Raw genomic sequence first — 15,143 nt, forward strand, 5'->3', positions numbered from 1 at the left:
ACCACATGTGACAATGGTTGATGTAAAAAGTAGATGGTATAAAGATGACTCATTTGTGTTACCAAGCCAAGTTCAACAAGTTTTCTATGTTCATGATATGATGTTCTGTGCGAATTGGCGAGTCGTAGAAAAATTTCAACTTCGACGAATTTAGGATGTGCCAGAAGTTGATGATGTGTTGCAACAAGATGAAACCACTACTGTTGTACCAACTGAGCCTATTGAGGATGATGTTTTGTGTCGCGATGATATTAAACCTGAAATTATTTCAATGGAAGTTTCTTAGTCCAATAAGCGTGTACAACCCGAGGGTGTTATGGATGATGCTTTCATTTGTGATGAGGAAGATTAACTAACAATTGTAGGTGATGAAGAAGAAGAAAAAGATGAGCTAGAAAGTGATTTTGATACAGATACGAACATAGATTTTTGACTTATGAGTTCAAAATTCCGATATGTGTTGTTGTCTAAGTAGATTGGCCGGAACTTGTTTCTTCGTCCTTCTTGTTTTGTTGATGTAATGGGGCAAATTAAGAATACAGTTTTTGCTCTTCTTCTATTATGTAGTCAAATGTTATCTAAAATTCCTTAATTTGTTGCAATGTTCAATCTCATAACTTGATGAACATGTCTGGTTTGAATTTTATGCCTAATATTGGTTTATGTACATGCCTTTTATTTGACAAGTGAACAATATAATTTTTTTCGTATTGTGTTTTTGAGCTTAATCTCGTGAATGATTAACTTTTGTAAATAATCCATATTGCTTTCAACATTGATGATGTATGTCAAGTTTATAATTCGTGTATGTTTATTACATATTACAGCTAGCATGGTTTCGGGAATCAAGACACGTCGGCGTAAGATAGCACCAAGTGGCAACGTAGTACCAACCTCAGAAGCATGTCCACATGAGATTGGCACCCCGCCGACTTTCTCTGATGAGACACAGCCAGCGGACGATACACAGACAGTTGGGGAGGAGACGCAGACAGTTGGCGTGGGTAAGATCATTGTACTTAATTGTTTATGATTTTTTTTTTGGGTGTTGTAGACACCCCATTTTTTACCGTCCTTATGACTGGGACATTATCACTTGTGCATATGATGATTATGTTTGTTTGTGTTTGTTTTGAGCGCCCGAAGTCCTCAACGGAACGCCCTGTCTTTGAGCCTTTAGACCTTGTCCTTTCTGTGCCTTGTTTTGGATCAAAACTTGGTGCCTGGAACCTTGTGGTGACCTGTCGGCCACCACTAGAGGCTGTCGGCAATGGCTTGTGCTTGTCAGCCATCAGTGTGGCCGGTCGGCCACCAGTCTCTTTTTCCAGATATATGTTCATATTTGTTGTCAGCTGTGCCAGCTGTTGGCACATTGAGCTGCATCTCCCTACACGTGTATGGCAGGATGTTTCTAAGCTCAAGGCATGTTTTTCTATATATATAGGAGGGTTCCTCCGCCATTTTTAAGGGTTAGAAAATTCAGAGCAAAAATCTCTCTCTCTCTCTCTCTTACAATTTTGTGCCTAAGTGCTTGTTTTCTCTACACATTTGCATACACATCCTAAATCAAATCCTCTTACCTCTGAGTTGAGCTTACTTGGGGTCTTCTTGGAGCTCTTGAAGGTGGTTTTAGCTTGGTTTTGTGCCTAGAATTGCCCTTTTGCTTCAAGAGGTAGTTTACTTGCCTTGTTTACTTTGTTTTGCAAGCTTGTTTTACCATCTTTTCTTACCGTTTTGGGGCTGGTTTTGAACTGTAAAAACTCTGTTTTTGTGGCCTAAAAGTGCTAGTTTGGGCCTCTTTTTGGTTAGGGAGTGGTTCACCCTTTTTGCTTATTAGTTCGTAAAGCTTTTGTGCCTTTTTTCATCACCTTTAAATCAACTTTTTTGGGCCTTTTAACCATTGAATTTCAAAGGTTTTTCAGTGGCAAAAAACTCATTTTGAAGTCCAAAATTAGAGGGGTTAGCCTCCCCTCTTTCTGTCTTGTTTGCATGCCTAGTTAGCTTCACATGTTAGCATGTTTTTCTAGCTTAACGTAGCTCAAGTCCAACATGTTTTAGTCTCTGAAATAACCTGTTTTAGCTATTTTTTGAGCTGGTTAGTTTGTTTGAGCCTTGTATGGCATGGTTGTAGTGTTAATTCCTTCACTAGCTTAGTGCTTTAAGGCTTTAACTATCATTGGCTTGAGTTGGTTGCATATTTTAATGTTTTTTCCACTTAATTTCAGCGCTTATAAACTCTACAATCTCCCTTATTTCTTCACTTATTGGTTTTGCTTTGAAAGTGGTTTCAGACCACTTATTTGCCTAAGTGTGAAATGGAGGTGCTAAACCTAATGGTTTAATCCCTTAGGGGGTTCATTACCAACAGTGTAATGCTTCTTTCATGCCTAAAGCAACTTGGGATTTGAACCCTCTTTCCATTAGAGGATACTCACCAATGGACTTAATGGATTAATGAATGATTTGATAATTAAAATGAGTAAACAAAATAGGCAAGTAAAAGAGGCAAGATAAGCATTCTTTATGTTGCATTGCATCTGTTCAAATCGGACGTTAGTTTGAACACAAGGAAAATGGGAAATTTCATACTCAAAAGTGATAAAATGTGCCACTTTTTTTGGTCTCCATTGCCCTTGATCATGCATGATAGGGTGATGGTCATTTTGGTCTCATTTTGCAATTATTAAACTTGCACAATTGGTTTCACAAGCCATTGATTGATGGTTTGTGAACCAAAGTTTGTCCCTCATTTGATTTTCCCATGAAAAGGAGAGGCAAAGTGTGCAAACAACCGTTGAGAAATACCTTGTTTTTCTCTGTTTTGCTCAGTTTTACAGCAAAGAAGTTCAAACCAGCAGTGGCCGAAAGCCACCACCAGTGGCCGATCAGCCACCATTGGTAGCCGACAGGCCCTCTGTCGTTCACCAATGAAATTTGCACAGTGTGTTGGAATGGTGGAGCAGAGGTGTTTTGGAAGTAGGCAACTTTATTGGTGTTTATATGTGCAAACAGAGGCATTCAGCAGCAAGGCAGTGATTTTTTGGGTGGAAACCAAGCATGCATGGGCCTCCCTCGCTTCCCGGGATTGGCATTAGTTTAATTAGCAATAGATCAAATATGTGTTGTAATTAATTAGTTGTACCTAATTAAGTATTGTAAATAATTAGTTAATTTAACTAGTTATTCGAGTTCGATTTGTAATAATTAGTTAACTGGAATAGTTAATTAACTCGGTTTGTAATAATTAGTTAGTTTAATTAGCGTAGGTAGTTAGTTAGCTTATTCATTCAGACCCTCCTTCGCGAGGGTGTAATGTTGTAATAAGTGCGCGTGCGTGTGTGTATGTTTTCCAACCCCATGTCTTTCTCCCTTTTATTTAATCGTTTTTTATTGTAAGATTAGGGACATGTTTTAATTAGCATACCTTATGCTTGTATCCATTCATTCGTATTGTATGCACCGAGGCTCGGCGTATCATTCAAACTGCATTACAATTTCAAATAATTCTTTGAATACGTGTTTAACTGCATGTTATTCAAATAGATCCATATGTCATATTAGTAGCAAAGTCTATTAATTGCATATTACATGTGTTGCAATAGGCATCTTCTATAGTTAGGGATCATGCATCTTTCTAACTAGTTTCTGTTTTAACTTGGAGTACTAGGTGAGTTTTTATGTTTTAGCATACTTGCATAAGTGTGAATGTTGCCATGATTAGCATGCTTGCCATGAGGCTATGTGCTTAAATGCTAAACTGTATGAAGGCCTTTGAATGAAGGCCTTTGAATGAAGGCTTGTTGTTTGAATTGGAACAATTCAACAAATGTGCGTTTTAAGCCTATTTTGTTGAGTGAAAAATCATGTCTTAAGGCCACTATGTTTAATGGCAAATCCGTAATCTTTAAGCCCACTTGAGGTGGCAAATTCAAACCATTTTCGCAAACAAACATGAGTTGAATTGTTCCAAGTCTTGCAAACTAGTCTATACTTGCTTGTGCACATCACATAGTAAAGCTAGCTTAATAATCGGAATAAGAGCACATAATGTTTATAAAAAATTATATCATGATTAGTAGAGGCCGATCTTTGATTGGGCGAGCGGGGGTGCTCATTTCATGACCTTCCCCTCTCGTATCTAAGTTCCCGAGCCGGGGCAACTTTGGTGATGACGGACACATGGCCTTTGGCACGAGTCAGGGTTTTCTAAATTTTTCCAAAACAAAAAATATTTAAGTGGCGACTCTGTATCTGGCAAAGCAGTCTAATTTTGGCATTATTTGATTTAAAATTGATTTTTCAAAACGATTTGCCAGATTTGGACTCTTTGGTGTTTATCAGTTTCACATTGTACTTGTGATATTAGATTCAGAACCACGGGAGTCTGAACTGTGAGGCCTTTTTTTTCAAACCTTCTGAAAGGGAGGCACGGAAAAAGGCGAGTCCATAGTTTCTGGAAACTCTGCTGGGGACTTAGAGAACTTGACTCGAACTCATGATATGTTATTTTATCTACACTTGTGTGTTTCTTTGCATTTGCATTTACATCAATGCGTTTAAGTCGTAGTGTTTGCCATCTGTTATTCCTAAAAGGTTTACCGGAGGCTTGCTTGGAAAAGCTTACCAAAAGGCTGATCGATTACGGGCTCTGCCACGATGGGAACACAACCCTTGGATCTGGACTGTCGTTGTACCGTTTGATCCTTTTTTCACTTCTCAGTGTTAGGTGTGAGAGGTATATTAGGTGGTCTTGCCGAGGTACCCTTTTTGACCAATCAACCTAGTTGCATATCGAAAACTATAGAAACTGTTCCAAACTAGGACATGTTGCTTACCCGAATACAGGAATTGTATAAAACCGCTTGTTTTGCATAGTGAATCCCTAGCTCCTGATGAAATTAGGACAAGATAACCCTACCCCATCATAGGGGTGTTTTGGCTCTCACTTGCTTGATATGTGCTTTAGAGTGAAACTCTGCAGGAATGTATGAATCAGTTGCAAGTCTGGGTATCAGTTTTGAGGTAGAAATCAGTGTTGAGTACAGGTCTCCAGCTTATGATTGCAACTGTGGTTGTTTGTGTCTGAGCCGAGGTGCTGTGCAATATCTGATTTTTGTTTTTTCTTTTGCTTTATTTTCTTTTTGCAAGGTAATTTTTCACCATTGCTTCAGAAGATTCTGTTACCCCCTAAGCACTCTAAACTCGTGTCAGGAGACTGTACAGATCTTGAGATCTAGTTAGGAGACAGCTAGTGTTTGCTTCGCTCTCGCCGGTTACAAGACGGAGGAGGGTTAGGCATAACTCACCAGTTCAGCAGTTATCAATTCACCAGTCACCATTTGCTTCACATGTGCCCAGTCAGGTCCAGTTGTCTGCTTTTACTCCAGAAAGAGAGTGTTTACCGGTTCTGATATACTCCAGAAAGAGAGTGTTTACCGGTTCTGATAACTCAGCATTCTGCAATCAACATGGAAGATATGCTTGTCAGCTAGATACTGCCTGCCAAGCTGAGGTCACAGCCCACCAAGCTGAGATCGCAGCTCGCTAAGCGGAATTGATAAATAGGCTTCAACGATAGCAACCCCAACCAGCAGTAGCCTCTACTTCCAATGCACCGCCAGTGGGAATTCCGGCACCCGGGGTCACAATTAATATCCGGGAAAATGTGGGCATTCGGACAGGTCCTATCCCACCTCAGACCTCCAAGGCACTAGTTTACCAAATGGAGGCGTTGTTTGAATTCGAGGTTGACCCCACTGTATTGAAGGTCAACAAGCTAGAAAAGCTCTTCAAATGGGAGCAGGGCGTGAATTCAATCCATGATATCGAGGATGGATATACAGATGCCGCAGTGACTCTGCCAGACAGATTCAAGATGCCTCATATAGATCAGTTCGATGGCTCCGGGGATCCTACAGCCCATCTACGGCTATTCTCTGACATCCTACAGCCAATGGGTCTCACCAGACTACAAAAGTCGTCACTTTTCGGCCGGACCTTGTCGAGTAAAGCGGCCATTTGGTATGCCAAGCTTGAAGACTCTGCGAAGAGAAATTTGGAGGAAATGGTTGAGGCCTTCATAGCGTAGTACTCCTATAATACTCAGATCGAGGTTACTACTCGTGATCTCGAAGCAACTCGCCAAGAGCCAAAGGAGGGCTTCTCGAATTTCGTGACCCGTTGGCGGGTTAAGGCCTCTATGATGACTATCCAGCCTTCTGAAAAGGACCAGATCAAAATGGTGGTTCGTAACTTACAAGGAAGATTATTACAGAAAATGATAGTCTTACCTTTGTTTACGTTTATTGAGCTCCATGAAATAAAGGTTTAAATTGAGGATGTGATGAAGCAAGGGTTGATAGACCATGAGAAAGAACAGCCCAAAAGGCCCTTTACACATAGCTCCAATGCAGCCACGACTGGTGGCACCTCTACACGGCCTTCGGATGTGATCATGGTCACCACCACACCCAAAATCGCCAACCCGTTCGCCAACATCTCCAATACAACTTCACAAACCTCAAGCCATCAGGCCCGAGGCCAAAGGGTTTTCACCCTGCTCTATATGTCCTTATCCAAAGCCCTGGGGGTCCTGACCAGAAAATGGCATCTTAAACCGTTAGAACAACGCCCACTGCCCGATTCTCTCACACCTAAACACAACTCGGCCAAATACTAAGGTTTTCACCAACAGCATGGTCATGACACTGATCAATGCTACAGATTACGTCATGAGATTCAAGATCTCATAGACAATAAGGTGATCGCACCTCCTCAAAAACCCAACGTCACTACAAATCCTCTCCCACCACATAATCAAGCCCCTCTACCCCAGTATATAAACCTCATCCATACATTGGCCATCTCTTACGACCGCAGTATATATATCACCCCTTCCTACCTACCTAAACCGACGTTGTTCATCCCTAAGAGCACAGACTTGTGCATGATGAACACATCAACAATCCAAACTGAACCCATGGTGGTGACGGTGGTAGATGAAGGGAGGTCAACCTTGGTGGAGAATGTCAGTCTGTTGCCCAAGGGCTCTGAGGACTTATCTGATGAGGTGTACCACTCGAGCTGCTATATTGTACCGATCAACCAAGATAAGTCGAAAGTGGTGTTGCCGATTGGAATGGAGATCAGTGTAGTCCGAGAAGATGGACCAAACTAGGGAATAGATGATCTAGCTGACCTGGATGAGCAAGATCAAGGGGACGTGCATATTGATTGGTTTGATCTGAACGAGTCAACAGACAATTCTAGGTGGCTAAGCTGGAACTTAACTGAAGCTGGAAGAACAGAAAGCGGGAATCGCTGTAATGGTCAGAACGGCCGATGAAAAGGGTAAATTACCGGAAAACACCGGTGCAGAACAAGTGGTTCAGAAGTTGGGCATAGTTAGTAGTGTACCTACAGAGCAAGATGCCGCACTGAGGTGCCTTAAGCAAGAAGTGGATCAAAACAAACAGAAGGCCGGAAAGGCCTAAGACCCTGCGGGGGAAATCTGTGATGAGAAGATGACCCGAACGGAGCCGGACAACTGCTTGTCAGCTACCGACGGAAGCTGGTGGGATGACGACGACCTGCACTTGGCCCATACTGATAAGGATTGAGGTGAAGGCCTTCCTGACAACACCTGGTATGTGGAAGAGGTCGACCACATGACAAGAAGTGACCGATATTTCAAACCACCACATCTGGACCAACCCGAAGCCTCCGGAAAGGACAAAGAAGTAGAGAAACAGAAAGAAAAGAAGTTAGAGGAAGAGCTTGTGTTGAAACAGTTGAAAAAAATTCAAGCTGACATATCTATCTAGGGTTTGCTTATGGCTTCACGAGTGCACAGACATGCTATACTGTTGGCGATGGATAAAGCCAAGTTGTCCATTGAGACTACCCTGGAACAACTGGTGGGATTAGTCTTCCTAGGAGGCGCTGCGCCAACTTTGACCTTTTCGGATAAGGAGCTACCGCTAGAAGGCTCTGTACACAACAAGCCTCTATACATATCCATAGAGTGCCGAGAAAAGTGGATACCAGTGGTATTGGTCGACATTGGGTCAGCAATCAATGTCTGTCCGGCGCGCACAGCATATGCTATTGGCCTGAAGCCAGCTGATTTTGTACCAACGGCCTAGGTGATCCGGGCATATGACAACATAAGCAGAGAAGTGATGGGGACAGTGCAGATTAGAGTACAAGTCGGCCTAGCTCAACAGGACATCGAGTTTCATGTCTTGGATGTTCCGGCCACTTTCAACCTACTACTTGGGCGACGCTGGCTGCACCAAGTGAAAGCTGTCTCGTCCACTCTTCACCAGATGTTGAAGTACCCCCATAGAAAAGGGGTGGCCATAATGTTTGGGAATTCATCTATACATCCTTCGCCAGAGGTCACTACACCTTTGCTAGAAATTGTGCATGGCGAAGAGGATGTTTTCATTTCGGAGTTTACCTTGGCTGAGGCCCAAGTAGTGCAGAATATCTTGGCTGTTAATGAGAGCCTATATGTCAGTGCCCAATCTGTATATCTCATGAATAAGCTACAACACATGCTCGGAATGAGATTAGGAAGAAATGGCCAGAAGGGCGTTACTGCATTGGCCGACGTGCCACATAACCCGCATGCCTTTGGTCTTGGCTATACGTCCACAAAAGAGGACTGAGTGAGGAAAGGGAAAGAGATGGCTGGGAGAGCCAGAGTAAAGCAAAGCGGGAAACGCTATGAACTTGTGCATCGACCTATTCGGGGAACCCTGAATGGTTATTTTGTTCGGGAGGGAGAAGACTTCCCATTCTGTGGTTTCCCCGAACCCTGGTTCAACTCTAAGAAGCAGCGAGTTCTCGACTTTGAGATTTTCTTTAACTTGCAGCTGTAAGAGAGTGACATAGAGGAACAGATTGAACTAACTCCTGAGGCTGTAACGAGCACAAAAAGTGATTCCAACAACAATGAACTTGAAGTAGGAGCAACATTGGCATGTCTCATTTCGAGTCCTCAGATCAACTCAAGGAGCTTGGGGGATAACCTGACTGTTTCCATGATCGGAGACCAACCGGGTGCGAACATTTCTAGTGGTATCTTGGATGCATCTACCGCACCATCCCTCACTTGGCAACTGGAGAAGGGCTTCCTTTCTAGCAGTTCTGGGTCAGGTAGTGAACCAGAATCTGATTCACAGAGTCTGTGGAGTCGAAATCAGATTCCGGTTCTTCTGAGTCAGAGTCTAGTATTCCTGGGGTTGATAACCCGGATGCCGAGGTTTTGTTCGGGTCGTCTTTTTCCTTTTCGTTTGAGTCGATTGTAACCGAGGAATTGGATGAGCTGAACCTTTTGGATGTGAATAACACTGTAGATTCTGAGTACTTCTCTATGCCTCTTGTATGTTGCATTGATCATGACTTTCAAAATTTTGATAAAAACGACGAGGAAGGAATTCCTCTGGTTTTGAAACATTTGATTGATAGAAAGGAGGAGAGATTTGTAAAACCCCTTGTTGATGAAATCATTTCAATTAATGTGGGTATTGAGAAGGATCCGTGTCTGGTCCAGACAGTGTTGTCAAAGTCGCGCCTAGGCGCACGCCTAGGCGCAAGGCGAGTCGAGGCGCACCATCTGCGCCTGTACAGGTACCAGGCGAGGCGGCTTGAGCCAGGCGAGCGCCTTGGCCGCGCCTTGAGCCAGGCGAGAGAGGCGCAAGGCCCTCGCCTAGGCGCGACTGAGCGTTTAATCTGTAGATCAGATCGAACGACTCAGATTCGACTCAGATGAAGCTTTCGAATGGACGAAAATCACAGAGGATCAGAACTCATTACCATATCAGTCGAATAGGACTCAGATTAACCCTAATCGAAGTCGTCTCTCTTCCTCTTTCGAGCTGCTGGAGCTACGACTGCGACACGAGCTGCGACAGGAGCTGCGACAGGAGCTGGACTTCGATTGCGACACTGGATCAACTTCGGCTGAGCAGGTTCGACTCCTTCTTCTTCGTCTTCGACACTGATCCCCTTCTCCTTCTTCTTCGTCTTCGACAGGTCGTCGTTCGACTTCGAAATTCATTTTTTTTTTTTTTTTTTTTTTTTCCTTTTCTTCTTTCTCCTTCGGCTTCGCAGGTTCAGTGTCTGATCCTCTCTTCTTTTTTTTTTTTTTCCTTTTCTTTTTTTTTTCAATTATTTGAGTTTATATTTTTTCAACACTGGTTCAACCCATGATTATTACATAAATAAATAAATTAATTCATACATACATAAATAAAAAAATAGATACATTACATTACATTCATTATGATTATATTAAAATTGATTCATCATTATACTGAAATTAATTAATTGATCATTAATTAAAAAAATAGAAAATTGATTCATGAGTTAATTAATTCATACATTCATTACAGTACATACATTGAATCATAACATTAATTAATTCATAAATTGATTCATAAGTTAATTAAAAAAATAGAAAATTGATTAATTAATTAGAAAAGATTAATGTGTCGTGATTAATAAGAATTTAATGTGTTGTATGTGTTGTGATTAATAAGAATTTAATTGATTAATAAAGATTAATCAATTTATTGTGTTGTGATTAATGTGTTGTGATTAAAAAAATAGAAAATTCAAAATTGGTTGATTAATTAATTGATAAATTGATTCATAAGTTAATCAATTTATTAATGTGATGAATTAATAAATTGGTCAAAGTTTTTCTTGAAAAAATAATGTAACATAGGAATTAATGTAATGGAATGTAATGTTCATTAATTAATTAATTGATCATTAATTAAAAAAATAGAAAATTGATTCATGAGTTAATTAATTCATACATTCATTACAGTACATACATTGAATCATAACATTAATTAATTCATAAATTGATTCATAAGTTAATTAAAAAAATAAAAAATTGATTAATTAATTAGAAAAGATTAATGTGTTGTGATTAATAAGAATTTAATGTGTTGTATGTGTTGTGATTAATGTGATTAATAAGAATTTAATAAGAATTTAATTAATTAATAAAGATTAATCAATTTATCAATTAATCAATTTATTGTGTTGTGATTAATGTGTTGTGATTAAAAAAATAGAAAATTGGTTGATTAATTAATTGATAAATTGATTCATAAGTTAATCAATTTATTAATGTGATGAATTAATAAATTGGTCAAAGTTTTTCTTGAAAAAATAATGTAACATAGGAATGAATGTAATGGAATGTAATGTACATTAATTAATTAATTCATCATTAATTAAAAAAATAGAAAATTGATTCATACATTACATACATTAATTAATTCATCACATAACATACATTACATTCATTATACTGAAATTGTTTTTCTGTTATTTATTTTTTGTGTTGTGTAGTAAGTACTATTACTAAGTAGAAAATGACATCGGAAAGTAATAGAAAAGATCCGGCGTGGCAATATGCCCATTTGGTGGAGGAGAATAATTTAAACAAGTTTGAGTGTAATTTTTGTGGTAAAGTATCAAATGGAGGTGTTTATCGGGTGAAACAACACCTTGCGGGAGGTTATAGGAATGTTACTGCTTGCCCGAAGTGTCCTTCTCATGTAAGAGAAGAGATTAGAGAGTTCATGTCCAAAAAAAAGACACAAAAAGAAGAAATGAACATGTTGCCTGATTTTGATGACATGGACATGGAAGATGAAGATGAAGATGATGATGTTGTTGAGATCAATGTCAATCAACACCGCAAGTTGACAAGTAGTAGCTAAGGTTCATCCAAATCCAAATCCAAATCAAAAATGCCAAAGAGAAAAGGGCCTATGGATGTTTACTTCACACCCAATCCTGAATCAGTGGTGAAAAATCGAAGAGACCAAGCAAAAGGGAAACAAACAAAAATTGATGCAAATGACCCTTACAAAAAAGAAATGAGAGCTCGGGCACTGCAAAGATTTGCAAGGTGGATGTATGATGCTGGTATCCCTTTCAATGCAGTAAATTATGAGAGTTTTGGACCAATGATTGAAGCCATTGGCCAATATGGTCCTGGTATGAAGCCACCGACTTACCATGAAGTGCGGGTTACCCAACTCAAAAAAGAAGTGAAACATACTGAAGATTTGATGAAGTATCATAAAGAGGATTGTGCAAAATACGGGTGTTCCATAATGGCTGATGGTTGGACTGATAAGAGAGGAAGGACATTGATTAATTTTTTAGTTAATTGTCCAAGAGGAACTATGTTTGTTGAGTCGGTTGATGCTTCTAGCTATTCCAAGGATGGGCAAAAGTTATTTGAATTACTAGACAAGTTTGTGGAGAAAGTTGGAAAAGAGAATGTCGTGCAAGTTATCACTGATAGCGCTGCAGCTAATGTGTTGGCGGGTAAGAATATTTCCTCATTCCTTATATCAAAATTGTTTACTCATAATTTGTTTTGTATTTAAAATTTAAAAACTTGAAAATAATAATTCTTCATTATTGTTACATTATAGGGAGGTTTTTGGAAGCTAAGTATGAACAGTTGTATTGGACACCATGTGCTGCTCATTGTTTGGACTTGATGTTAGAAGACATTTTCAAGATACCTAGACTGAAAAAGACATTTGAAAGGGGTATTGCAGTACATGGCTACATTTACAATCGGCCTACGTTGCTAAACATGATGAGGCGCTATACAAATTTGAAGAATTTGATCAAGCCTGCAAAAACTAGATTTGCAACCGCTTTTTTGACTTTGTCTAGGATGCATCAACAAAAAAACAATTTGAGAAAGATGGTCACCTCCGAAGACTGGACCTCAAGCAAATGGGCAAAGGAGCCACAAGGTAAAAGAATGGCACAAACTTTGTTGATGCCTTCATTTTGGAATACTGTTGTGTTTGCCCTTAAGGTCTCGGGTCCTCTTGTCAAAGTGCTTAGATTGGTTGATACTGAGAAGAAACCTCCCATGGGATACATTTATGAGGCAATGGATAGGGCAAAAGAATGCATTGCAAGTTCATTTGATCATAAAGAAGAGAAGTATAATGAAATCTTCGAAATCATTGACAAAAGATGGGATGTCCAATTGCATCGACCTTTACATGCAGCTGCGCATTTTCTTAACCCAGAATTCTTTTATCCAAAAGCGTTAGAGGTGCAAAGAGATCATGAAGTGATGAATGGGTTTTATGAATGCATGCAAAGGTTGGTCCCGGATGTCACTGTTCAAGATTTGATCACTAATGAGATGAGTATTTATATGAAGGCTGAGAGTCTTTTTGGCAAGGCTGTTGCGATTAGGCAAAGAAATACAAGAGCACCAGGTAATATATTATAGACTCATAGAGTTTATTTTGAGTTATACTTTTAGTAAAACTTAATACTTGGTAACAATTATTTCTAACTAGTGGATTATCGCAGCTGATTGGTGGGCATCATATGGTTCTTATACTCCAAACTTGCAAACTTTTGCTATAAAAGTCCTTAGCCTAACATGTAGTTCATCGGGTTGTGAACGAAATTGGAGTGTATTCGAACATGTGAGTATTTAACATTCTAACTAATTTTTTGTTGAATTCAAATTTTTTTTTTCTCATTATATAGAATTTAATATGTTTTTAATACTTGCAGCTTCATAGCAAGAAAAGAAATAGATTGGAACAACAACGCCTCAATGATTTAGTGTATGTCAAATACAATAGAACATTGAGATTTAGGTATGACATGCGCAACACTCTTGATCCCATATCTTTGCAAAATATTGATGAAAGTAATGAGTGGTTGCTTGGGAGGATGGATGGAGAATCAGATGAAGATAATGAGCCTGTGTTTGATGATGATGATGGCTTGACGTGGGCTACTGTTGCTAGAGCTTCTGGAGTAGAAGAAAGTAGCCATGCAAGTAGAGCAACAAGTTCACGCTCAAAGGCACAACCGAGGATATCTAAACCATCAACATTGACTCCACTTCAATTAATAGATGAAGAGGAAGCGGGCTCAGATGACACAGAGGAGGAAGATGTTGAGGGATACAAATCAACTGATGGAGAAGAAGATGATAGTTTGCTTGCCATTGATGTTGAGGATGATGATTGACTGACACCGACCTAACCTACCCTTTCTTTTGATATTGATGTTTTTAAGTGTTAAGTTAAGACATATATTAATATTTGTTGGATATTTATGTTTTGGATGTTTAGTGTTTATGTTTTTATTTTATTGAATGTGGATTATTTGATCTTTGAAAATTGGAATGTTATGTAATATGCACTTTCATGGCTTTAAGAATTATTCTATATTTTGTCTTGAATCTTGATTACTTTTTATTTTTTAAAAAATTGTCTTACTACTATGAATGATTAGTCTATATTAATTTTTCTATTTTTTACGAATACTGTGCGCCTTACTTCAATAAAGCCCGCGCCTCGCCTTGCGCCTTGCGCCTAGGCTCCAAGAGACCTTCGGCGCCTTAGTGCGCCTTGAGCCTTTAAAAACACTGGGTCCAGATCGGGTCCACGTTGTCTTCGGAGGAACACAAGCGCTTAGTCGCTTTATTAAAAGATTTCAAAGATGTTTTTGCGTGGTCCTACGAAGACATGCCTAGAATCGATCCTGAGATTGTACAACATCAAATCCCTCTTGACCCCGAGGCCCGACCCATCAAACAGAAGCTTCGAAGAATACGCCTGGATTGGGCTTTGAAGATTAAGGAGGAGGTCACCAAGCAGATAGACGCAAGGTTCTTGCTAGTATCTGAGCATCCAACTTGGTTGGCCAACATTGTTCCAGTGCCAAAGAAAGATGGTAGAATTCGAGTATTTGTGGACTTCAGAGATCTAAACAGAGCCAGTCCGAATGACGACTTTCCCTTGCTGCACATCGATGAATTAGTGGATTTCACTGCAAGCCATACGTTGCTCTCCTTCATGGATGGATATTCTGGGTATAACCAGATTCTGATGGCACCCGAGGACAGAGAGAAAACTGCTTTCACTACGCCGTGGGGAACCTACTGTTATAGGGTGATGCCGTTTGGATTGAAGAATGCCGGGGCTACCTATCAACGGGCTACAACCACAATTCTACATAACATGATCTATAAAGAGGTTGAGGTGTACAGGGACGACATGATTGTCAAGTCCAAGGAAAGAAAGGGCCACTACACTACCTTGAAGAAATTC

General features: G+C 39.8%; 1 protein-coding gene and 1 long non-coding RNA gene across 2 annotated transcripts in view; one reads left to right on the forward strand and one right to left on the reverse strand.

Moving 5' to 3' along the window:
- LOC145792126 (uncharacterized) overlaps positions 1–15,143 on the reverse strand; it is a 76,212-nt gene that overhangs the window by 25,293 nt on the left and 35,776 nt on the right. The gene's annotated exons all lie outside the window — the stretch shown is intronic.
- On the forward strand, positions 11,372–14,246 carry LOC145792123 (uncharacterized). The gene is made up of 4 exons (XM_082872607.1): positions 11,372–12,363; positions 12,474–13,286; positions 13,384–13,502; positions 13,594–14,246. Exons 1-4 carry the CDS (start codon positions 11,778–11,780, stop codon positions 14,056–14,058), a joined length of 1,983 nt encoding a protein of 660 aa, XP_082728733.1. The 5' UTR covers positions 11,372–11,777; the 3' UTR covers positions 14,059–14,246.

This window comes from Camellia sinensis, chromosome 6 (assembly GCF_055761805.1).
Source record: "Camellia sinensis isolate YWXY chromosome 6, ASM5576180v1, whole genome shotgun sequence".
NCBI classification, from domain to species: domain Eukaryota; kingdom Viridiplantae; phylum Streptophyta; class Magnoliopsida; order Ericales; family Theaceae; genus Camellia; species Camellia sinensis.

Coding starts and splice junctions, on each gene's coding strand:
- LOC145792123 (XM_082872607.1), top strand. CDS start 11,778: ATGCCAAAGAGAAAAGGGCCTATGGATGTTTACTTCACACCCAATCCT. Junction 13,287..13,383: donor AAGAAATACAAGAGCACCAG/GTAATATATTAT, acceptor GGATTATCGCAG/CTGATTGGTGGGCATCATAT. Junction 13,503..13,593: donor ATTGGAGTGTATTCGAACAT/GTGAGTATTTAA, acceptor TAATACTTGCAG/CTTCATAGCAAGAAAAGAAA.